General features: G+C 50.4%; 1 protein-coding gene and 1 long non-coding RNA gene across 8 annotated transcripts in view; one reads left to right on the top strand and one right to left on the bottom strand.

Moving 5' to 3' along the window:
• SLC39A11 (solute carrier family 39 member 11) overlaps positions 1–25,323 on the top strand; it is a 353,304-nt gene that overhangs the window by 272,595 nt on the left and 55,386 nt on the right. For all 7 annotated transcript variants that reach the window (XM_029927486.1, XM_029927490.1, XM_029927488.1 and 4 more), the window contains one exon: positions 17,887–17,956. In XM_029927486.1, coding sequence (XP_029783346.1) covers positions 17,887–17,956 — 70 coding nt within the window. The remainder of the gene's footprint in view (positions 1–17,886; positions 17,957–25,323) is intronic.
• Positions 14,990–16,596, bottom strand: LOC115281845. Its single transcript, XR_003904428.1, has 3 exons — positions 16,499–16,596; positions 15,378–15,505; positions 14,990–15,249 (listed from the first exon to the last, which is right to left on the bottom strand). It is a non-coding gene; the product is annotated as an uncharacterized LOC115281845 (long non-coding RNA).

Genomic DNA, 25,323 nt, shown 5'->3' with positions numbered 1-25,323 from the left:
TTGAGGTTGTGAGCAGGACGAGTTAGAAAATTCTCTCCCTGGAGATTCAGGTATGACTGTCCCTACCTCTACCCCATGGTAGCCAACCGAAAACCACAGCCTAGGGAGAGAACCCCTAGAAAGGCCAAAAACCTCTCTGCCAGGGTCAAGGCCCATTTCCTCATGCCAAACAACCAACAGCCAACTGGATCCTAAAAGTCAGAGGAGCCGCAGCAAGCGATAATGAGCATGATGATAATCAGTGGGACCTGGGTGAGGCTGGAACTTTCTGCACATTCTGGTTTTCTGTCTGTAGTTGAAGAAGAGGGTTGTGTTTGAATAAGAATGGCAGGAAGGACTTCAGTGTGTCTGAGGAAAAAAGGTTGCCACTCCTTGGGGGAAACCCCAGCGACAGCACATTCACTGTCCTCTGGGTCCTTACCGGAAGGCCAGCTTTTGCCAACTCATCATCTCTAGACTATCCCACACCTTCCTAAGGCTGGCTCTATATCCGCTATCCACATCTACTCCTGATTTGCCCCAGAATGGACCACTGGTCCTTGCTTAACAGCGGATTTCCTGGATTGTTTCTTCCTCATTGTGGAAGTAGCATGGCCCCACCCTTCTCTTGCTTTGACCTTGCTCTTCAATGCCTGCTGATCGGAGCACTGCGCTGTGCTTGCTTGGAAGGACCTTGCAATCAGCCAACAAATAGAATTCCTTTTCCCTGGGGATGGGTGGTGATGTCTGGGAATTCTGGACCAAACCCACATTTGGATATTAGACAAATGGAGAGAAACAGATCGTTGGGGCTTCATAGACATGAGTGGAAAGCCTTGTATGACCTGGAGCAAGGTACCTACCCTCTTGCTTTCAGGTCTGTAAGTTTTTCTTTAAGTTTATTTATTTATTTTGAGTGAGCGAGAGAGCGAGCACACGCACATGCACAAGCAAGTGTTGGAAGAGCCCAGAGAGGGAAAGGGAGGATCCCAGGCAGGCCCCGCACTGTTAGTGCAGAGCCCGATGCGGGGCTCGAACTCATGAACCATGAGATCATGACCTGAGCCGAAGTCAGTTGCTTAACCAAATGAACCACCCAGGTGCCCCTGCTTTCTTGTTTTTAGAATGCAGACATTGGTTGTATGTCTCCCCGCCCCATGGTCATTGGCAGGATTATGTTTGAAAATGTGAAATGAAGTGGCTAAAAAGCAGCAGGTGCTCAAAAGACATCACCGTCCCCTTTCATTACTTCTGAGGTTTGGCATGACATTCCAGTTCTTATACTGAGATGTGTTGGCCTGACGTTGGGAGGCTTGGGGTAGAGCTTGATTAATATGTCTTATTTTACTTGATTTAGTTGACTATACCTGGGGAATGGACCCTACAGTTTGCATTGTTTCATAGATCAGGTCAGGACTGAGTACAGGGAAGCAGGTGATGCAATGGCATCAGACAGCTGTGTGACAAAGGGGCGATCATGGCCATTGAAGGAGATTCCAGTAGAAGCAATAGTCGAATAAGAAGTTGAACGGGTGCTTTTGCCAAAAGATTATACTCTAGGGGTTTCCCCAGTGGAGAGATTGGAAGGCAGATCACAGGATGACTCTGTGGCATGGGTGGTGGTGTGAGTTCACAGCCACCAAGGGGGATCATTGATTTGAGTTGCCTGGTCCTGTGGCTGTGGGGTGGGGACTGTGTTGCTGGCTTCCTTGGTCATGAATATCTGATCTCCATCAAAATGAAAGGATACATCTCCTGGTGATCGTGTCAGCCCCGCTGACATCTCAAGCCATTTTTTAAATTGTTTCCAACAGGGGGAGAAGCTGATGCCAAACCAGCCACATATCTGCACTCAACGCTACCAAGAGTACAGTGCACGGGATGCAGGTGGCTGGCGTGAGGGATGGAGCCACGCAGTGGCTGTGGGACAGCTCAGTGTCCCTCATCGAAACCACAGGTGTCTTTCTGTCTTATAGCCCAGGGCCCAACTGCATACACAGGAGGAAGCGACAGGCTCAGACATCTCCAACACACTCCTTGCAGAATCTAGACATGGTTTCTTTGATGTCTTTTCTAACTAGCCCATGCTAAAATACGCTTTGCGAAATCCATGTATCCTGGCATCTGCAAAGAAGAAAACAAACCAAAAAACCCCGTTCCATGGCCAAAGACATCTGGACAGTTGCATACTCTGTACTCTGTGACACATTCACAGAACATACATTCTGATTCGTCTGCTTACTCACCCATACATTTATATGCACATGTATGTGCACACGTAAATACATGCACACATATGTACGTGTGTGTGTATACAGAAATATATATATATATATATATGGTTGTGTATGTATTTAGGGTCAAATATATTTGACAGAAACTTCCATGAAATGCTTATAAACATGCACCAGACCTTACACTGCCCAGAATTCACTTTGGGAAACACTATCCTAGATCTTTCTCTGTGGATTGGAGGTGAGTCAGATGCTTGACTAGAGTTATAGACAGAGCCGGGCTGATTTGAAAATATATCCCCTATTGGACCGAACCTCATAGGGACATCCAAAGTAGCATCCCAGAAGGAAAAGCCTGGCAATGTCGGGCAGGTCAATAAATCTGAGATTGAGCTAGATGTGAGCGTTTAGGGAGTGGACTCCTTCAAGGACTGGAGAAGACCACCCTACCTAAAGGCATTCTGCATTTGAAGCCTGTGAATCTCCTTGAAGACCAAGCTAAACTCTGCTGTGAATCCAGCACAGCCTATGGAGAGAGGGCTTGTCTTCTTGCCCATACTTCAGCTGCTACGGAAAGTTTCAGAATAATATAAGTTTAGGGTTGGGGGAGATATTGAATATTTGAACTTCCTGGGGTGATATCAACTGTGACGCCCCCTGAGTTTCTATTTTCTGCTTCTGCCTGAACATTTCCATTATGCAAAGCCCTGACTCCCAGGGCATGCGGATCTGGGTAGATATATCTGATCCCAAGGCGGGGGCCTCCTTGTAAGGAGCCAAGAGCTGGCCACCCCTTCCTTCTCCTGGCCAGTTCTTTATACCTGAGTTTGGGGTGTTACACTTTCCTTAGACGCCATATCTGAGCTAAATGTTTTCTCTCATTTTCCACCCTTTGTGATTTCTTTATCGCGTGTCTCTTGAGCATACGGTATTCTTGGTGTTGTGTTCCCTCCAGTTTTTCCTTCTGTGTCCCCGCAGAACTTGATGCTCACGCTGAATGGACAGTGGTAACAGCCAAGCCATGTGGCTCAGCCCTTCCCAAAGGGCTGCACAAACCCTTTAACTGACACCTGAGTGTAGTCCCTTGGCTGGTTAGGAACGCAGCTATACCCACACCATGATGCGTGATTTTATCTTGTTCATGTGGAATCGTGAGAAGCCAAAGCAATAACGAAATCCCGATACACGATGATTTTTTATCCTTTGCACTTTCCTGCTCTGCCAGTTACAATCCATCAGAAGCGCTTTGTACTTCGTTTGAAATGAACTGTTCACAAACCCATGGTGGTTACTCTTGACTTTCATTCCTATTTGTTTGTTTGTTTCATAGAGATTTGTGAGCCAGACTTGTAATAATCTGGTTTTGGTTCTTTTGGTGGGGGATCACTAACAGTTTCTTTGGCCACCGTCTGCCATATTCCCTCCTCCCCTCCATTAGCTAACTCGTAGCTCCTGCTGCTCGGGGAACACCCAGGTCTGTTTCGGATCTCCCTCATTAACAAGAACACCAGGCTTGCACGTGCCAGGCACAAGGGTAGACCGTCCGTGGCGTGGCTAAGGCAGACCGCCTGTGCATGGGCCTCGCGATGAAGCAGGTTGTGAAGATTCTCATAGCGTCTGTCCATCTCTCTCCCGGAGTGCCTTGGATCAAATCTGACATTAATTAAAAGAAGGCCTCAGGCTTTGAGCGCCTTGCTAGCTGGGTTACATATTTTATTAGTTTCTGACATTTACGCTGGACTTCAAATTGGCCAAATGTTTCACAGTGATTTATGAGCCCATCGCTGCCGCTGCTTGGCCGGGCAGCACCTCAGGCAGCCAGCTGTCACTGTCCTGGTGCGGGCGCACTAGGAGACGACCAGGAAATAAGAAAGAGTCTCTTCAAATTAATACTTTAATTGCCATAAAAAATGTTTTTAAGTTAATGGGTAGACTGATGAGAACCTTCCAGATGAAAGGCCAGGCTGGGAAGTTAAGTAGAAAACAACCTTCCAGATCACAGACCCGAAGTCAAAGATGTAACATGTGAGTAGAGATGCAGAGAAAGAATTCTTAAGCTACAGAAAACACACAACCTTGCAGACTTTTATTTATTTATTTGTTTATTTACTTGAGAGAGAGAGAGAGTGAGTGAGCATGAGCAGGGTAGGGGCAGAGAGAGAGAATCCCAAGCAGGGCTTGAACTCACGAACCCTGAGACCATGACCTGAGACAAGATTAAGAGTCGGATGCTTAACCGACTGAGCCCCCAGGTGCCCCAACCCTGTAGATCCAAATGACCTCCCTTAGTGCTGAGAGTGAATGAACAAAGATCTTGGTGAGATTTTAAAACTCCAAACACAAAGATGAAAAAAGAGCTTCCCAAGGGAAGAATCCGTTCAACTACAAGGAACAGAGAATTCAATTTACATCAGATTTCTCAGCAGCAACACTGGATCCAGGAAGGCCATGAAGCAATGCCTTCGAGATGGTGAGGAGAGGTCATTTGGGACCTAGAATTTTCTATCAGGCCAGACTATTAAGTCACAGAGCGAAAAATCAAAATTATTTTTACACATGCAAGGACTCAGAAGTTTATCACCATCCATCCCATGGGGTCACAGAGCACCTCTAACAAAATGAAGAAGGAGCATAAGACATCTGAGGAAGGTGACATCACAAATGCTGTGTGATTCCTCTTATACCAGCTTCCTTTTTTTTTTAAGTTTATTTATTTTTGAGAAAGAGAGAGAGAGACCCCAGGAAGGGTCAGGGCAGAGAGAAAAGGAGAGACAGAATCCCAAGAGGTTCCGTGCTGTCAGCATAGAGCTGGATTTGGGGCTTGAACGTGGGAAACCACATGGTCATGACCTGAGCCAAGATCATAACGGACTGAACCACCCAGTTCCCCCCCCGCCCCCCGCCCTTCTTTTACGAGATTCTTAGAGGAATCACATTCATGGAGACAGAGGTAGAATGGTGTCTGATAGAGGCTGGGCTGGATGGGAACTGAGAGTTAGTGTGTAATGAGGACCGAGTTTCAGTTTTGCAGGTTAGAAAGTTCTAGAAAGGCAGTAGTGGTGGGTACCCAACTGTGAGTGACCTTAATGCCACTGAACCTCACACTTACACATGGTTACATGGTAAATTTTAGGTTATGTGTATTTACTGACATTAAAAGAAACAATAGGGTATTATGTGCTAAGTGAAGTAAGTCAGAGAAAGACAGGTATCATATGTTTTCACTCAGATGTAGAACTTGAGAAACTTAACAGAAGACCATGGGGAAAGGGAAGGGGAAAAAATAGTTACAGACAGGGAGGGAGGCAAACCATTAGAGACTCTTAAACACAGAGAACAAACTGAGGGCTGATGGGGAGGGCAGGGGAAAATGGGCGATGGGCATTGAGGAGGGCACTTGTTGAGATGAGCACTGGGTGTTGTATGTAAGTGATGAGTCACGGGAATCTACCCCCAAAACCAAGAGCACACTGTGTACACTGTATGTTGGATAACTTGACAATAAATTATATTAAAAAATAATCCTAAAAGAAACAATATAAGGAAGGGAAGGGAAGGGAAGGGGGGGAAGGGGGAAGGAAGGAAGGAAGGAAGGAAGGAAGGAAGGAAGGAAGGAAGGAAGGAAGGAAGGAAGGAAGGAAGGGAGAAAGGAAGGGAGAAAGTAAGGGAGAAAGAAAGAAGAGAAAAGAAAGAGAGGGAGGAAGGAAGGAAGGAAGGAAAGAAGGTGTCTAATCAAGATCCAGAGGATAAGATGAACACCAGAAAGAATCCACTTGGCTCTTGATTCTTAGGACTATTTTCTACAAATGTGAAGAATTTAAAGCCTTCTTAGGACTATCTTTCCTTCTCTTCATTTAGCAACCTGATTTGTAAAGAATATATGTTAGCACCCAACTATCATAAATTCCATTTTTTATTTGGATTGCTGTTTTCTGAACTGCTCTGAGAACACACATTGGGTGGAATATATCTGCAGAACAAGTATTAAATGCGATAGCTTTTGAAGAGGAAAGGCGGACAGAAACAGAGGTGGGAACAGAGTACACCGAATCCCTCAACCTTCCCAAGGGAGGCTCAACAAAGTGAGAAGCAGCAGTGCTGTCAACCGACTATCTAAATCAAGACTGTGATATTTTAGGGGCGCCTGGGTGGCTCTGTTGGTTAACCGTCCAAATTCAGCTCATCTCACAGGTCATGATCTCACAGTTCATGGGTTCGAGCCCCACGTCCTGCTCTGCGCTGACAGCTCGGAGCCTGGAGCCCGCTTCGGATTCTGTGTCTCCCTCTCTCTCTGCCCCTCTCCTGCTCACCCTCTGTCTCTCTCTCTCTCTCTCTCTCTCTCTCTCAAGAATAAATAAACATTAAATTTTTAAAAAGCAAGTGTATTAATATTTAGAGTTCTGTAAAGTTACAGTGGCACCCACTGGAGAATGAGAAGTTGGAACTTAAAAACAATATGTCACCTCTTAGGAGTGGGATGAGGGAATGGGGGGTGAAGATGGGAAAATGTATTACTTTAGGCTTTTTTGAGCATTTGAATGTCTTCTTCCTTGTGTAGGTGTCTTGCTTTGGTTAAAAAGTAGTGAGTAGCGTGATTTAAAATAACCATTTTTTAGGTTCAAAGAAAGACTGTAAAATGAAACATTTTGATGTGCCTAAAGTCTTAGGGAACGTAAAAGGATGTTAGCAGCGGAAGTAGTGAGGGGCAGGGGATTTGAACAGAAGGAGTCATGGAAAGCAGTAGAGGGGCTGGCTGTAGAGACCAGTGTCCACGTCTTCAACAGGGCTAAGAGCAGTGCCCATTTTACGGGGTTGCTGAAAGGACCAAATTAAATACGGCATCCAAATGGAGGCTCTTGCTGACATTACCGCCATTCTTAGCCCTTTGAGTTCCAAGCAGGAGAGGAGGCATCATGGTCAACTACGGAGAAGTCGGTGTGGTGTGCTATGAAAAAGAAGGAACGCACAGGCTGACCGGCTCAAGGACTGTGTGACTTTGGGCTTGTTGCTGGACCCCTCTGAACCCTGGCTTACCTCTCTGGAAAATACAGCCACAATATCAACCTTGCCATTAAATCAGGATTAAATTAGATTGGTTTAGATAATGACATAGTGTACTTGGGACAGACTTTGGCTGAATTACTGCGTCTTTTGGTTGTAAGTTGCAGGGGGAGAACTCAGATGGCTTTAGGAAAATAGTGGAGTATGGAAAGGACATTGCCACATCTCACACACGCACAGGAAGGACAGAGGTCCAACCGAGCTCCAGGCTTCAGGGATAAATGACAAAGAGACACAGACGCTTTTCTTTGTCCATCGCTGCTTCTCTTCACATGCTGGCTACACCTCCTCCTTCCGTAGACTGGCTTCTCCTACGAGGCACGGAATGAGGATAAGGATGGCTCCTGACCTTCCCTTCCGGCGGCTGCCTGGCCCTCGTCTTTCCCTGCTTGGTGGGAAAATCCCAGCTCTCATTGCACCCACTTGAGCAGGTGCCCAGTCAGCCATGGCCAGGAGGACAGGTTCGTGCATGATGGGCCGTGACCCCAACGGACCCACCCTCAGGAGCCCGAAAGCCACTGCAATCACAGGACTGGGGCGGAGAGGGCAGACCGCTATTTTCCTCCTTCCTGTTAACATCCTTGTGAAAAGCTACGGTTCCGTCTAAGAAAAATACTGCTGCCCACTGTCCCCGCCCCGCCCTACCTGATAAAGGCATTGTATCTTGCTGCTGGCCTTCGGTGCAGAGAACACAACAGAGGTCCGAGACCTCAGCATCTGTTTCTTGCCTGGGTTTTCGAAATACTTTGGTGGTGGGGGGTGCCTGGCTGATTCAGTCGGTTGAGCATCCAACTCTTGATTTCGGCTCAGGTCATGATCTCACGGTTTGTGTGTTCAAGCCCCGCATCAGACTCTGTGCGGACAGTGCAGAGCCTGCCTCTTGGATTCTGTCTCCCTTTCTCTCTGTCCCTCCCCTCCTCGAGAATAAAAAAATATATATATAAAAAAGAAGAAGTGCTCTGATGAGAGGCGGGTATGGGGAATGGTAAATTGAATCCATGCCTTAGGTCATTCATCATTCTAAGAGAACTGCCAGAGTCTAATTTGGTTCGTAAGTCCTTCAAGGGGGTTAAAAAAAAGTTCTTTCCTCCTGATTTCTTTAGAGTCCATGGGAGTTACAGAACTGGGAATCGGTCCCCCCGCACACCCCCAAAATCGTCCAGCTTCCAGGCATGTCTAAGAACTGGCTGGACCCCATGCGTGGGCTGTGGGGCAGGATGCGGGCAGGTGCATGGTGCACAGCTCTGATCGTGAGACAGCCTGGCCCAGGCGGCTGTCCCTGTGGCACGGCGGCACCGTCCTCCCTGGACCAGCACTGCAGTGACTGTTCGTGCTGAGCCCCGGGGAGGACCAGCAGGTGTCAGCCTCCGCCCGAGGACTGCACAGTCCTCTGGGCAGGGTAATTCGCACGGAGTATAGAATAGGTGATGGCAGCAGGGGACAGCCGGCTCCCTGCTCCCCCCCCCCCCCCCCCCCCCCGGCTTTGCCTTGTCCCAGGAATCCCCAGAGCATCCTTGTCACGAAGCCCTGAGAAGCTGAGCCATTAGCTCTGTGTGTGTGTGTGTGTGTGTGTGTGTGTGTGTGTGTGTGTGCACGCACATGCGCTGTCTAGCTGCAGGCATTTTCAGGGAGGCAGGGTCTCTGGCTGAATTCCTGCCATGGCTTCCTTCCAGCGGTTTGTGGGACTGTGAGGCAGGGATGGCGCCACGGGGTGGCTTTGGCCACGCTTTCCCTTCTTTCCTGGAACTCTGTCCCCCGTCAGAGCAGTTTTCTGCAGCTGGGAGACTGAGATCAGAGGTGAGAAACTTCAGCGTGCAGCATGGTGCTGGGGGGGCCTCCCCACTGACTGGGGGAGCAAGGCAACGCTGAGCAGAACTTCCACCTGCAGCCCTGGCTTCAGCTAAGCCCATCATGGCAGGGCATGCTTGCGTTGGGAAAGTAACTCCATAGAGGCCACACTTTTGACTGCCTAGGATCCCTTATCCTGCCTCTTTCTGGTTTTGGAGTTTTCAGTGCTTCCTAAATCTCCGAAAGGATTTGTTGGTCAATTACAGAACAGAAACTTGTGCTCTTAAATACTGTGAATTTGTCAGATCAGAGCAGCCTGATGCTTCCCTGCACACTGCGGCCTCTGCACGTGGGGACAGGAAGCTTGGTGACCTGGTGTTCTGGCAGAGGAGACCACGATGCTTCTCTGGTGCCCCTACCACACCTGGCCTGGCCCCCCTACCATACCTGGTCTGGCCCCCCTACCACACCTGGCCTGGCCCCCCACCATACCTGGTCTGGCCCCCCTACCACACCTGGCCTGGCCCCTCTACCACACCTGGCTTGGCCCCCCTACCATACCTGGTCTGGCCCCCCTATGACACCTAGTCTGACCCCCCTACACACCTGGCATGTCCCTGGACCTGCAGGTAAATCCTTTACCTGGAGGACAAACCGCACCGTGACCACAATGGCGCGTGCTGAGGGGGAGCTGGCCAGAGGCCTGAGTCCAGGCATGAAGCAGGACTTGTGGGTTGGAAGAGCTCAGCATTTTCTGTACCAGCAAGGCATTCCCTCCTTTTTTCTCCACGGGAACACAGGGATCTATCCGCTCTTTGTCTGGTTGCTGAAAACTGAAGCAAATTGAAATTGACTCTTGGTTGTGGGTATTCAATGCGATGCCTCCACTTGTTCAAAGATGTGGCTGAGTCATCTGTCCTCATTTCTACCAAAAGGAGGCGCCTCCTTTTCTGCTGGGGCTGGAGGTGGCAGGGCCCATAGGACTGTAATTTCTTTGGGTCCTTCGCTGGGGCCCAACTGGAGACCGTAGAATATGCAAAAAAAAAGACCACACTTGCAAACATTAATTAGGGACTGTTTATTTTAATTAGAGGGGGATCCATGTTGGAGTATCTTTAATTATCAACATCGCTTCATAAGCTCTTAAGACATGCCTACTGACACTGATAAGAGTTGGAGCTTGATTCAGCCCTTCTGGAACACCTGTGCTTCTCGTCTTCCCCAACAGTTGACTTTACCCAGTAGGAATAGCAGGGCTGGTAATCCATATCAGGTAGCGTGTCCAACTACTTTTTCAAGAAATAACACGAAGTAGATCATTTTTATCCTGTATGGGGCATTTGCCAGACTCCACGGGGATTCTGTGACAATACCTGGCTGGTGTTACCAACATCTTATTTAATATGATCAGAGATTCGGCCTTGCTGCTTTCCCTTCTTGCTGGAAATCTGCGTGTGGCCAAAGACAGGCCAAGTGAGGGAGTCACATCTTGTGGGCCAGTCTCCCCCGAAGGCCCAGCCAAGTTGTGGGTTCAGAGTGGAAATCAAGGCAGCAGGTGTGTCCATGCCAGATAAGTGAACCCTCCTGATGGCCAGAAGCAAGCCCTCATGGCCAGGAAATCCCTCCTGTGGTTTGATGTGACACTGCCTCCTCACCCAGCATGTGACACCTCTCCCAGCTCAGCGAGAGTCCCCGGAGGGGCAGGAGCAGAGGAGGAATCCAAGCTGAGCTTGCCCAGCATCCTCGAAGGCTCGGATGCCACTGGGGGTGGGCATGCTCCCTTCCTCGCTGCCCCCATTGCTCACATGGTCCCCTCCAGCCACAGACCCTCCAAGATGGTTATATCTCTATTTTTTAAATAAGTAATCCATGAGGACCTGGGAACATGTAAGTGGCAGCCCGGCCTCGCCCCGAGGACTGAGCCCATATTTAATGTTGAAGTGCCATGGGGCCAGAGGGGCCAACACAAGGCCGCCCTCTCCATTCTTTTCAGTCCCGCCTTCTCTCCGCATCCACGGTCATCCCTGCCTGGGAAGCAGCCCAGCAGGGACAAGGGCCTCTTTTCTCGAAAGGAAGGAGTATTCTCAACCCCTGTTCAGTGAGGTAGGTCATATGTTTCAAGAACCTCCTCCCTCAAGGTAATTTTTCCCCTTTGTCTAAATCCCTCTGGCTGTAGTGTGAGTCATTTTTCTCTCGTTAGGTCCTCAGTGGAGAGGAGAATTAGTAAGCTGTCCTATTTCATATCATTTCTCCACCTTTGGGATTTGTTTTCGGTGGTGGTGGCAGCCAGCTGTTATTTTTTAAAAATTTTTTAAATGTTTTTAATGTTTATTTTTTATTTTATTTTTTTTAGTGTTTTATTTATTTTTGAGACAGAGAGAGGCAGAGCATGAGCGGGGAGGGGCAGAGAGAGAGGGAGACACAGAATCCGAAGCAGGCTCCAGGCTCTGAGCCGTCAGCACAGAGCCTGACGCGGGGCTCGAACACACGAATGTGCGATCATGACCTGAGCCGAAGCCGGATGCTCAACCGACTGAGCCACCCAGGCGCCCCTTTAATGTTTATTTTTGAGAGAGAGGGAGAGAGACAGAGACAGAGGGTGAGTCGGGAGGGGCAGAGAGGGAGACACAGAATCCGAAGCAGGCTCCAGGCTCTGAGCTGTCAGCACAGAGCCCGACACAGGGCTGCAACTCATGAACTATGAGATCATGTCCTTAGCCAAAGTCCTACACTTAACCCACTGAGCCACCCAGGTGCCCCTATTGTTGAAATTTTTAAGTAATCTCTGCACCCAACATGGGGCTCGAAATCACAGTCCTGAGATCAAGAGCCGAAGGTTCCATGGACTGAGTCAGCCGGGAACCTGCCCCCCACCCCAGCCGTGTTTCTTATGAAGCCCCCACAGGATGTGAGCTGTTGTCTTAATCTTAATACTTTTTAAATCAAGGAGAAAAAGTCCTAACACCCCTCGTCTCCTGCATGGCCATTGTGTTGACCTTCTTTAAACCTTCTTTGGGCTGTAACGGCTAGAACTGACAGCAAGAGCACTTGAACCAGAGACCCAGCCAGCGCGTTAAAGGCGAGCCATCTGGAGACCCCGTGGGCCCCGCGTGACCGTCCTGAGATGCAAGAAGGACCCGCACAGGCAGTGGCTGCAGAGCCAAGGCTTCCCAGCAGCACATTAAGGGACAGATGGAGGGTTTAGCTCGCTGCCCCCGGTGTGAAAGCCACCCAGCAGGACTGTGATCATGAACTTCAGTGCCCGAGCGGCAGAGCGCAGAACAGGGAGGTGAGATCCCCACAGTCTTCAGCCCTGGCCTGAGCGCCCCAGGCACCCAAGTCTGTATTTCCGAAGCCTCTCTCCTGCTGAGACCATGTGACAGCCGGGCCCACGTGCAGAGGCGGGGAGCCAGGCAGGGAGAGGAAGCACCCACAGCAGCTCAGCTGAGCCAGCAACCACCTTTCTCTCTTCCCCTCCCATCCCCGATGTGACCCGACACCCGAGAATGTCGGGCAGAGCTGAAATGTCACCCACTGTGAACCGTTTTGGAGGCCAGCAAGTCCCCTGGAGGAGACCCGTCAACTATTCCCCTCCCCCCATCATGCAGAAAGAAATGGAAGGGCGCCTGGTTGGCTCAGTTGGCAAAACGTCTGACTTCAGCTCAGATCACAATCTTACCAGTTTGTGGGTTTGAGCCCTATGTCGGGCTCTGTGCTGGCAGCTCAGAGCCTGGAGCCTTTTTTGGATTCTGTGTCTCCCTCTCTCTCTGCCCCTCCTCCACTAGCACTCTGTCTCTGTCTCTCAAAAATAAATAAACGTTAAAAATTAAAAAAAAAAAAAAGGGCGCCTGGCTGGCTCAGTCGGTTAAGCATTCGACTTCGGCTCAGGTCATGATCTCACGGTTTGTGGGTTCGAGCCCCACATCGGGCTCTGTGCTGACAGCTCAGAGCCTGGAGCCTGCTTTGGATTCTGTGTCTTCCTCTCTCTCTGACCCTCTCCTGCTCGTACTGTCTCTCTCTGTCTCTCAATAATAAATAAAAAAAATAAAAAATTTAAATTAAAAAAAAAAAAGGCTAGCCCTCAATGGAAAAAGAAATATTAGTTGCTATGGCCTGAATGCTTGTATTCCTCCCCCCCAAATTCATACATTGAAACCCTAACCCCCAGGTGGTGATTTCAGAAGGTGCTTAAGATGGAGCTCAGGGATTAGTGTCTTAATACAGAGGCTTACGAAAGGTCCCTTGCCCTTCACTGCGTCGGAACCTGGCAAGAAGGCGCATCTGTGAACCTGTAGACGGGCTCTCACCAGACGCCCAGTCTGCCAGCACCTTGGTCTCAGACTTCCCAGCCTCCAGACCTGGGAGAAATGGATTCATGTTACTTACCAGCCACCCAGTTTACGGTATTTTGTTGTAGCAGCCGGAGAAGACCAAGATACTGGTTCTTAACTGCTCATTTTCCTACCAGCAACTTAAACTCTTAGAGTGCTCTAGAATAGTTTAAAAATGATTCCCCTCAGTGGCAAGCCAGTGGTTCTCATCTGGCTTCAATTTTTCCCCAGGGGACCTTGGGCAGTGCCTGGTTTTGTTTAGCACACCTCCTGGGGAGGGGGCGTGGCCAGCATCCAGTGGGCAGAGGCCAGGAGTGCCACTCAACACCTTCAGAGGTCCAGGCCAGCCTCTTACAAGACAGTGTCCGTAGTGAGGAAGCCGGCCCTGAGCTCATCATCCTGTACGGGAAGCATCGTGATCCTCCTTCTGATTTTAGAGGAACCTTAAATAATATACCAGGACTCGAGCTGTAGCCTTTTTGTTACTCTCTTCCCCAGTGGGGGACACGCCGGAATGGAGATTCAGGAGGATGGGGAGAGGGAGGGGCAGATGGCACCTGCCATCTGACTGCGCCTAAGAGCGGAGGAGGGGGCTGGGCTTTCCGAGCCCCTTCTCCGGCGTGTGCTCGGGACTCGGCCACACCCACCACCTGCCAGATGCGCTACCGCAGGCCTGGGATTTATCTTCTCTCTCTTTGCACCGAGGTAATAGCAGTCGCTGTGCAAAGAGGCAGCGGCGTACTGATAATACGCCAGTCATTTTGGTTTCTTGTCTTAATTACCTTCCTAATTTGCACTTTTGGTGGAACACCTGGGGTGTGAGCACCACTCGGCAGTCTTTTCCTCTGCTCCGTCTCCACCCAGCGGGTTCTTTCTGCCATCTGTTGATCTTAAATATCTGCCTTAATTCTCTTATTTATGTTCTTTCCGCGCGTGGAATTTATCTTGGTCTCTCATTAGCTTCTCTGCCAGGCTCCATTCCACCTTCAGATGAAGTAGCGGTTACATTGCTTCCCCTCGCCACCCACCCTTCCCCTGGTGGCGGGAAACTGCTTGGCCCCCTCCCAGGGCACCTAATGCTTTTGGAGCAGAGAGGAGGGACCCGCTCATGTGCCGATCACCACAGACTGTTCCTGCACTGTTGGCCCAGGTACAGGGTGGGAGCAGAGGGACTATGCATTCACTTTGCTCCAGACCGCTTTGGGGTACAGATTCAGATGCCAGCTCTTGCCACCCACACCTGGGAGAAAAGCCACAAGCGCAGGTTGGCAAGTGGGTGGGGGCCGTGGGGGGACCTGGCTCTGTTTCTCGAGGCTGTGTCCCTTTGGGCAGATGCTTTTTTTCCCTTGCTTTAACTGGGTACTCCCTTGCCAGCCTCCCAGAGCTACCGTGAGTCCAAGTGCTGGGGCTTTTGCTGAATAACCAGCAGGGGTTAGTTTGCTAATTAATATAGGTCCTGTTGCTCTGGGCTGCACTATCATTTACATTAAAGGGACTGATTAGAGCAAAATCTGTAACAAAAGAGCCGACCAGCTGTTGTTTATACTTTAGGAAAGCACATTTTTTTTTTCAAAGGGAGAGAGATGCCCCTCAGATGTTATAAAACCCGATTAGTCCTTCCCCAGCTTTTGACTCCTCTCCCCAGTGGGCCAGGGGTCCCTGGGGAGGTTCTTTGCCTTGGAGACCCACAGTTACCGCTGAGAGCTGGCTGAGGTCTTTCTTGGCTGTGTGGGCACAAAGGGTGAGCACAGCAGGTTTGGAAACACTGGACTCTGAAGGTAGGAGACTGGCCAAATGGAAGAAGCATCTGAGATGTTCTCCAGCTCTCTGGTCTCATGACCGTGGGCAGGCAGCCCCTGAGATTCAGAAGATGCACAGAAGAGGGGATTCCTCCCCACTCCTGGAGAGGATGCCTGGGGCCCTCAGACCCACCCGTCACAGCCCGGCCCTGACGTCCAGCTCTCCCCCACAGCCAGCACCTCACCTAGGACCGTCCTCCTTTCTGAAGCTCGTCACATGCATCAGCAAGACCAGCAATGGTGACCATGATCCAACCCCCTCCCCAGGGTTTGGTGTCCTCTCCACCCTCAGAGGGCATTTCTGAAAGAGAAGCTAAGGAACACACAGCCATGGAGAAGGGAGAGCCTAGAGCTCAGCGTCAGAGCCCACCTGGGCTCTCAGACTGGGTGCTTCTCACCTGTCCTCTCTGCTGTGGGAGCAGAGGTGGCGACTTTCACCTTGACTTCATGTAGAAGGCTCATAGCCCAGTGTGTGGCCCACAGAGGGCCACCAGGCACCGTTACTCAAAAGAAAGACCACAAAGAGACTGAGATCTTGAATACAAGGCCTGATTTAGAACCAGAGTCATCTCAGAGGAAAGACTTAATGAATGAAGGCTCAGCCTTTGTTAATAATTTCCATCAGGAGCCTGGGGCTCTGGGCTGCCAGCTCAGAGCCTAGAGCCTGATTCAGATTCTGTGTCTCCCTCTCTCTCTGCCCCTCCCCTGCTCTCTCTCTCTCTCTCTCTCTCTCTCTCAAAAATGAATAAATGTTAAAAAAAAAAAAAAAGAATTTACCAAAAAAGGGCTCCTGGGTGACTCAATCAGTTAAGCGTCTGACTTCAGCTTAAGTCCTGATCTCACAGTTTGTGGGTTTGAGCCCTGAGTCGGGCTCTGTGCTGGCAGCTCAGAGCCTGGAATCCGATTCAGATTCTGCGTGTCCCTGTCTCTCTCTGCCCCACCCCTGCTCATGCTCTGTCTCTCTCAAAAATGAATAAATGTAAAAAAAAAATTTAGAATTTACATCAGAAGCCTTACCAAATTATATAAAAACAAATCAACCTTTCAAACCTCGATTCTGAAGCCTGTGGTCGCTCTGGCGGTGTTGACTGGCCGGCCACATCAGCCCCAGAGCCTATTGGAGGCAGCGTCCCCAGGGCCTTCTCTGCAGCCAGCTCTGGCGTGTGCCAGGCATGCTGGGAGGGTGCTGTCTGCCATCTGGTTCTGGAAAGACCTCCCCCTACCCGGACCCCCAACCAAACCCATAACTTCTGAGTCTGGCCGTGGCCCAAGAGTCAAGCCACATGATCTCTGGGGTTTCCTCTACCTCCAAAGTCCTAGGATTCTGTATCCCATCATTGGTCATTATGAGGCATATGGGAAGATATCTGGTGGATCATCAGAATCCCAAATTCTCAACCAGCAACCTCCAGTGGCTACAGCCAGCCCATAAGGTCCCCACGGGGGATTGAAGCACAAAGGGTAAGTGAGGCAATAAAAAGAGCCCTTTATGCCTTATCAGGGAGTTTGGGGTCCAAACCCCACAGTGGTCTCTTGGACTAGATGGATAATGGTTGAGCTCTTACCCTTTAACGTGGGTCAAGTCTGAGCAGTTCTTTTGTCTCTGGGTGCCTCCTAGAGTCATTATTAGAGTCCTGGCATCCTTGGCCCACCCCATCTAAAGAGGACACAAGGATAAAAGAGGCATTTCAAGGAGACGGTGACTCCCAAAAGAAGACAAACCCTTCTCACTCAGTAGATTTTTCCCTCTTCCCTCTTTATGACAACAAAAGTTCCTCCTGGCCCCGAAAGCTTTTGGTCTTGATTCTGATCAGTATTGGTAGTTCTCATTCCTATTATGATTCAGAGGGGTCTTTAAACTCTCCCATAGATATCAGAAAGATGTCTTAACGTTACGGTTCTGCCCCACTGGTCCCACGCCCCTGGGACAGTTCCATTTTTTTCCCCATAATCTTTCCTTCTCCATCAGATACTTGTAGACCAGCTGGGTTCTTCCACATTTGATCAAAGTCAGGGTATTGGTAGCCTTGGCAGGCCTAGAGTCCCTCTGGGAAGGACTTGGGGAGTCATCTTGTACATCCCCACGCTTAAGCTGGACTGTAGCCACACCATCTCAGAGTAGACGTAACAGTCTACCATTTCAAGGTGGCTCCTCCAATGTCTGGGAAGACATCATTGGGCCCCCGCATCAGTTTTGGACTTGTTGTATGAGCTAAATAAAAACCTATGTGTTTAGCTTAGGAGTCCATCATCAAGCTCTTTCAGTAAAGGGCCAGACAGTAAATATTTTAGGTCTTTGGGCCATATGTTCTCTGTCACACCTACTCATCTCTGCCGATGTAGCACAAACCAGCCACAGACAACTTGTCAACAAATGAGCATGGAAGTGTGCCAATAAAACTTTATTTGTGAACACTAGAATTATGCAACTTTCATGTGTCATGAAATACTATTCTTTCTTTGATTTTTTCCCCCAGTTATTTAAAATCGTTCTTAGCTTACAGGCCATACAAAAATAGGCAGTGGGCTGAATTTGGCCCCCAGACCGTTGTCAGCCAACTCTGGGTTTAAACTCCAGTCATGTGGCTTTACTGTTACTGGCCGCCTAATGCAGTCTCGCCTGACACAGTGATAGTGATGAAGCTTATTCAGAAATTGCTCCTGACCCCCTCATGCTTTTTTATTCTGTTTCAGAGGGTCTTGCGGTTGGTGTCGGCTTTGGGGCTGTAGAAAAGACAGCGTCTGCCACCTTCGAGAGTGCCAGGTAAGCCAGCACCTGCTCCTTAGAGCCTGGCACTGTACCCAGTGGTGCTCTGGAAATGCCTGTTACCTCGATGGGCACCCCCAGCTCCGGAGGGCCAAGACTGGTGGACGTCGTGGGGGGCGGGGGGGGGGGCGGGAGGACAGGTGCAGCTTACCTGAGAGACAGATTCCATCAAAGAAGGTTTACGCTGTTTGTCAGAGGAGCTCTCCAATGGGTCACCACTTTGAAAACGCAACATGGATATAATCGTCTGTGTCCCTCAAATCCTTTAAATGTATAAAGACTAAAGACAGGGGCACCTGGGGGGCTCAGTCGATTAGGTGTCTGACTTTGGCTCGGGTCACGATCTCATAGTCGGTGAGTTTGAGCTCCGTATCGGGCTCTGTGCTGACAGCTCAGAGCCTGGAGCCTGCCTCGGATTCCCTCCCTCTGCCCCTTCCCTGCTCACATTCTCTCTCTCTCCCTCCCTCTCTCTCTCTCTCTCTCTCTCTCTCTCAAATAAATAAACATTAAGAGAAGATTTAAAAAATAATTTTAAAATAAAGACTAAAGACAAAAAAAATTAACAAAGCCAGCAACTGATGGTCTCAACTGCTCCCTCTCTTTGAAGCCCCCCTTTCTGTTTCAGGGCCCTGCGCCCCCTGGCTCCCCCGCTTCCTGTCCTTCTGCCATTCTTCTGCAGGTTTCCCATCCTGCGGCCCTCTCTGAACTCTTCATGTTGCCCGGGACCTAGCCCTGGGGCGTCCTTTCTTCTCACTTCGTGTACTCTCCTTGGGGAATCTCCTCCATTCCCAAGACTTTCTTTTCCGTCAGTCTGCTGGTGATGCCCACGTTGGTCTTCAGCCTAGACTGTTCTTCGTAACTTACGCCTACCGGTCCAGCTACCTTGCAGACGTCTCCACTCAGATGTTTCTCAGGACCCCCACGCTCTGCGTCTCCAGAGTTGAGCTTATTGTCTCCACCTGCCATCCTGCAAAGCCTGCCACTCCTCCCGGGCTCCCCATCACCACCTCGTGCCCCGTTGACCAAACCGAACTCACTTCTCTCCTCCACTCCCCATTTCCATAGACAGTCTTCCCGGAGGCAGCCTGTGCCTTATAAGTTCTTCCCTTCCGCCTCCCTGGCACTACATGGGGCCCAGGTAAGGCCGTGGCCTTGGGACCACAGAGGGCCTTATCCTGTATCCATCATGGAGATGGGTTCTACGTGGTCCCTCATGCCTGAAAACCCATGAATACCACAGCCTCCAGGCCGGAGGAGAGCAGGGAGGAGCTCTGGGCAAGACTAAGGGCAAGAAACCGAGTGGAGACAATCGTTGGGACAGTTGGGAATAGTGAGGACAGAGGTGAACCCCAACTGGGCAGCACGTGCACTCTCTCAAGGCACAATTATTTTAAAAATATAATTTATGTTCAAGAGATGGCGGGGGGCGGGCACTGGCTTCTGACTCCTCCGTCTAGCTCATTTCTCTGCCTTCTGACTGATGTAATCTCAAAATAGACTTTTCTCTCTTATGGCAAGGGCCCCGCCTCCTTCAGTGATGGACCCGGTTTCTATTCCCCCTGCTTTTCGGGAACTCATGTCTCAGAGAGCCCCTTTCCCGCCCTTGCTCAGCTGCTGAACTTGCATGAGGCCTTTATGCTCCATCCCTCCTTTTAGCTGTTCCCTCCGCCAATGTGGGGCCCTGTGGGTTAAGTGTAGTCTCTGCCGGGCTTTTTTTTTTTTTTTTAAATGTCTGGTGGGGAACGGGCAGAGAGAGAGAGAATCTCCGGCAGGCTCTGCATTCAGCACGGAGCCAGACACAGGGCTCTGACTCATGACCCCGAGATTGTGACTCGAGCTGGGGTCAAGAGTCGGATGCTCAACGGACTGGGCCACCCAGGGGCCCCTCTGCAGGTCTTCAGATTCTAATGCTACACGTTAAGGGACATGAGTGCTCCTTGAAGCCCCAGACGTGTGCGTAGACTGGCATGTTCTAAGTCGAAATTTCCCCTGTTCTCAACGCCTTATTCCCGCCTGTGAGGACTGAGCCAGTCGCTGGCGGGTAGGGGTGGGGGGACTTCATAATGGAGAAATGTCGCTGAAATCAAGGGTGGATTGTGATTCCTAATGCCCTTTGGGCTGCTTGTCTCGAGCTGGGAGAGGGTTGGGGAGTGTGGCTCTTTGTCTGCAGCACAGCTGTCTTGATCTTGCCTCGCCAAGACCAGGAGAAGCTTCTGATTCAGCAGGATCTTGGGGGCGGAGGGAGGTTGACCCGTAAGCATCCGCAGCCCGGGTCCTCCCGGAGCTTGGGCACCGTGCATGTCGCAGCGGGTCAGTGGCCAGCCAGTGACAGCCCTGCTGCCGGCCAGACTTTCAGTCTAGTGGTACCACGTGTCCTGTGACATGGAGACGTCAACTCATATTCTCTCTATTCTATGGCCCGCACTTTCCGCTCATCTTTGTAAATATTTCTGAAGAAAGTAGAGCAGCAGTCTTCCCAACCCAGCTCCCCCTTTCCTTTGAACAGACTCTCCGAGATTCTGAGACCCTCAACAGGACCCTCCAGCTAGGACCCAGCTGGGGCTGCAGCTGAGGTACTTTGAGCCTCACAAAACCCCCTGCCAACGGAGCCACTGGGGGTTCTCCCACCCCCACACTCCACCCACCCGCGGCCACAGCCTGGGGGCCTTGCCACCGGCACCACTGTGTCCAGAGTATCCAGGGGATGGAGGGTTCTCCCTTCAAGAGTCCCTCCCCATCAGTCCATTCCCCTCCCCTCACAGATCCTCATACAGTTCATGATTTAGGTTTTTCCTTTTCAAATGCCCTCGATCCGACTCTTGGTGGGGGGCGGGGCAGGGAAAAGGCACAAGAGCCCCCAGACGAGGCTCCTTAGCTTTCTCTGCCCTTCGCTCCTGGGACAGATGAGTTTCCACAGCAGGATGGGGACCAGCGGGCAGTCGAAAGGGAGCGAGGGAGGGAGGAGAAAGAAAGAGGCTAATGCCGGAGGGCAGGCTGCCAGAGCAAAGTTATCCCATGATTAAACGCATCTCGTACAAGAGACTGGCTTTGCTTTTTGAAATCCCAGCTCCGTGATGCACAAGGGCACACCTAAGATATGACACAGAAAGCAAAGCCTGAAAACAAAGGAATGAAAAAAGGTGGAAGGTGCACCCTGACCAAAAAGAAAGCAGGCTGTACAGTTTTAGAAGCAGACAAAACAGACCTGGAGGCAGAAAGCCATGTAAAGAATAGAGGTCAGTCCTTTGCAGGAAGGGAAAACGGTGCGCCGGGCTGATGGGCTGTCCCTGCCCTTGTGGGTGCTTGGCAACCTAAGTCTCAAGCTGCTGTCTCCCTGCTGCCAGAAACCTGAATTTCCCCTTCTCCCCTCCAATGGTCAGAGTTTCGAGGGAAATAAGCCAAAACCGTTGTCATGGTGAAGGGTTCGGACTCCCAACTTTGGCACTGAGAAGGCAGATAAGAAGTTAACACAATGCACATCACAGACGCGTGCGCATTTTCCCCAAAATTGATGAGCGCCGTGCCGGAGAGAAAAGTCAGAATGCCCCCCAAATCAATACCACTCAGACTGCATTCTGTGACCGCAGTGGTACATAATTGAAAATCAATAACAGAAAAGATAGCCTAAATAATTGGTTAGTGGGCAGTGAACCCAGTAGGGACCATAAGAAGATGAGCACAGCGTAAACTCCAAGGGAGGGATACAAACCAAATTATTAAGAAACCAGTGGATGAAGGGCACGTTCTTCCCTCAAGTCAGGGGTACCTTGTACAACAGGTAGCACTTCATCACGGCCGGGTCTGGGGGAGGAGGTAGTCAGCTTGAATAGGTGGACGTGATGGAGGCAGGTAATCCAGGGAGGAAAAGCCCAGGTGGGTCCCAGGGTGTTTTCAGGGCCGGTGGAGAGGTGAGGTCACAGAGATGGAGCTCACATGGTGCTTTCTGGAAGGTAAGCCTGGCCGCTGAAAAAGCCCATCGCTCAGCAAGAGGTTGTCAGCTAGGGTGGGTTCCAACGCGGGGAAATGAAATGACAAAACCCAAGAGGCGGTTTGAACAGTTGCCTGACTCTGATGGGAATGATTTGAGGGGAGGAGGTAGGTGGACCCGTGTGAAGACTCCACACTGGAACAGCTATGTCTTGACTACCCACCGCTGTGCACCCTCGGGGCCACCAGCAGGACAAGGGATGTGGGACTGAAGAAAGACCTCAAGCAGGGGAGGGAGGAAGAGGTTTGAATGCAGAACCACCAGACGGTGTCTGTCAGCGGATTTTGCTGTCGTTTGGAGGGGAGAAGGGGGAATTCAGGTTTCTGGCAGCAGGGAGACATAGATAATCACATAGCGCTCTGGAAGGGCACAGAGGGAGAGAAGATGCAATTGCATGTACTTGGCAACAGAAGTTACCTGGCATGTGCCTGGGGTCCACGTGCACCAAGCTAGCTGCTCTTCATTTAGCGTTGGGGTCTCAGCAAACTGAAGCCCCCGGGCCGGGTCCAGCCGGACACCAACACTCATTTATTTATGTATCGTCTGTAGCTCTTTATATGCTTTGATAACTGAGGTGGGGAGCTGCCACAGAATCTCAAGGCCGAAAGCTGAGAATGCATAGTAATCTGGCCCTTTGCAGGCCAAAGTATGCAGCCCTCTAATTCAGTGGAAGACCATAATTTTAGTCCAGATTCACCATCAAATGCTCTGACACCAACTAACTTTTGTACGACCTCTTTCTTGTGCCCTGTTAATAATGCATCTGGAAGCCACAGATCTGCAGCCACCATGGGAGAAAAGAAAGGTGTAGAATAAAGTCTCCAAGAAGGCAGGGTCCTCAATTGAATTTCTCCCACCAGGAAAGACTGAGGCAGGACGCTTGCGTATAATTTGTGCAGGACTGCTGCCACCTAGTGTTCTGATGCCGTTACTTCACCTTTATGGTGCCTGGGGCATGCATGCCTTCCTACGTTCCCTCCACCGTCCTTCCTCCCTGGATAGCTGGTGTGGCACTCTTCATTCCGAATTCAGTGTCCCCTGAATTATGAAGAATCTCAGGCAGCAAAGAGAAGCCCGCGGCTCAAGGAAAAAATAGCTCTCTTCTCTCTGATCTGGTCATAGCAATTTCTCCTGGTGTCACCTTACTGCTTACACAGTTTTCCTGTCTGAAGTGGAATTACCTCCAAAGAGCGTGTTCCCTACTGAGGAACCATGCTCTCGGCTCTCACTTGACTCAGTGGCAGGCATAATTCAAACCAGCGGGGAGAGCAAGGCTATTTACACTCCACATACAGGCCACTTCCTAGTTAGGCTTTGAGCACACGCCTGGGGTGGCGTTTGTCACCCTCGAACTTACCCCGACCGGCAGGTGCAACAGGCTCTGTGTAGCCAGGGAGGCTGGCTGCAGACTCACGGAGTGCCAGGGCAATCCACACAGCGTGTCCCCAAGAGACGCCGCCAGGTGTTTCTTGTGTCTTGCCCAGGGCCCCAACAAGCCAGTGCTCACCTTCCGGATACTTAGGAAGGAATGCCTGTGGATTAGTCTGCATTTGGACCTGAGATGGCTCACTAAGTTGCATGGGGTGGGGGGGACATCAAAATACATTTTATTTTTTTATTTAAAAAATTTTTTAATGTTTTTTATTTATTTTTGAGAGAAGAAAGAGACAGTGCAAGCAGGGGAGGGTCAGAGAGAGAGGGAGATACAGAATCTGAAGCAGCTCCAGGCTCTGAGCTGTCAGAACAGAGCCCGACGCGGGGCTCAAACCCACAAACCATGAGATCATGACCTGAGTGGAAGCCGGTTGCTCAACCAACTGAGCCACCCAGGCACCCCTCCAAATACATCTTAAAGTGCATGCCTGCCTCTCTGATCAAGGAGTAAATCACAAGTCAGATATATCCTTTCCCAAGCTTGAAAGCCAATACACGTGTTGGTGTATTAACAGTCATTTAAGACAGTGGTTATTAGTTGACTAAGCAGCCATTTGTTTAGGAACAAAAATGGCGGGGCACCAGTTGAGCATCTGGCTTCGGCTCAGGTTATGATCTCTCAATCCGTGAGTTCGAGCCCTGCATCGGGGTCTGTGCTGACAGCTCAGAGCCTGAAATCTGCTTCGGATTCTGTCTCTCCTTCCCTCTCTCTGTCTCCTCCCCTGGCAGTAGACACATTATCCTGGTCATTAGTCAACAGTAACCAGTTCTCCATGTGGAAGACCTATTACTTATGTGAATCTATCTGTCCAACGAATCCCCCTACTTTGGTTCCAGAAAATTATTGAAAATAGGTTTGCAAATTCAATGCAGAGAAGATCAAGAGCAGCCTCCCTGCTGTGGTGGGGAGGGGTCCTGGAGAACTAAGTGTAAACTTCTTCAGCAGAGTTTGCTCACACATCTGCTGTAACTGCACGGGTCAACCCGCTCTTACGAGGTCCCTAGACCGCCCTGTGGCCGGACCAGCTCCCAGACTTCCAGAGACTTCTAAGGAAGCTCTCCATTCCTCAGGATGCCAACCTTGACCTCTCCACCTGCCCACAGGATTGGGTCTCACCATTCTCTGTGGGCGGGCGGGAGGGATGCCAGTCTCTCTGGAGACGGGTCTTCAGGCTGAGAAGTGCAGCCCCAGCATGAGGTCAGGAAGGGGCCAGCGGGAGGCTATACTTTCACACCTTGACCTTCACAGCAGGATATCACACCCCCTCCCCCCTCCCCGCACCACAAACTCCCCCCTGCCCCCCCTCCATTGGTCCTGGCAGAATCGGAAGTGAATTCTTGTGCTGTTCTGTATTTGTGACGTAGGATTGTGCTCTCCATTTTATTTTATGCAAACAAGCCCTTCCCTTGAACCCATCAAGCTACCTCGCCTGGGATTCTAGAGTTATCTATTAGCAGCTCTTTCTCTCTCGTTCTTCTTTCCAGTCCTCCCACACACAGATCCCTTTACCCTGAATTCTGAAGAGACCTTGAACTTGCAAGTGTGGGCAGGCAGGCGGCGGGTGGCGGACAGTGCCCCCACGCGGTGGTTGGCCGTCATCGGGCCAGGTGACTACAAAACAATGACAAAGGGACAAAAGGCAATCGACACATGTTGATGTCTGAAGCGGTGTGGATCTCTGACTTCTAAAAGACCCCGCGCTTTATCCGTACATGTTTATAAAAATCCTGGGTGCAGTTCCCGAAATAGTTACATCTTTATATTCCTGCCGTTCTGACCCAGATAGTTCATTTGATTCAGCCCTGACGGGGCTCTGCTATCATCTAATTTTTCCACATCAGCATAACAGCAAAGCTTTGGTGTGGTCCCCACACAGAGAGGAGGGAGGATGTGAGAGGCCCGGGGAGAGCCGGATGCCCCTCAGCCCCGACTGGCTCCCGC

The sequence above is a fragment of the Suricata suricatta genome, chromosome 17 (assembly GCF_006229205.1).
Source record: "Suricata suricatta isolate VVHF042 chromosome 17, meerkat_22Aug2017_6uvM2_HiC, whole genome shotgun sequence".
NCBI lineage: Eukaryota > Metazoa > Chordata > Mammalia > Carnivora > Herpestidae > Suricata > Suricata suricatta.
Note: the sequence above shows the minus strand (reverse complement) of the source record. Positions and strands in the feature narration are given on the sequence as shown.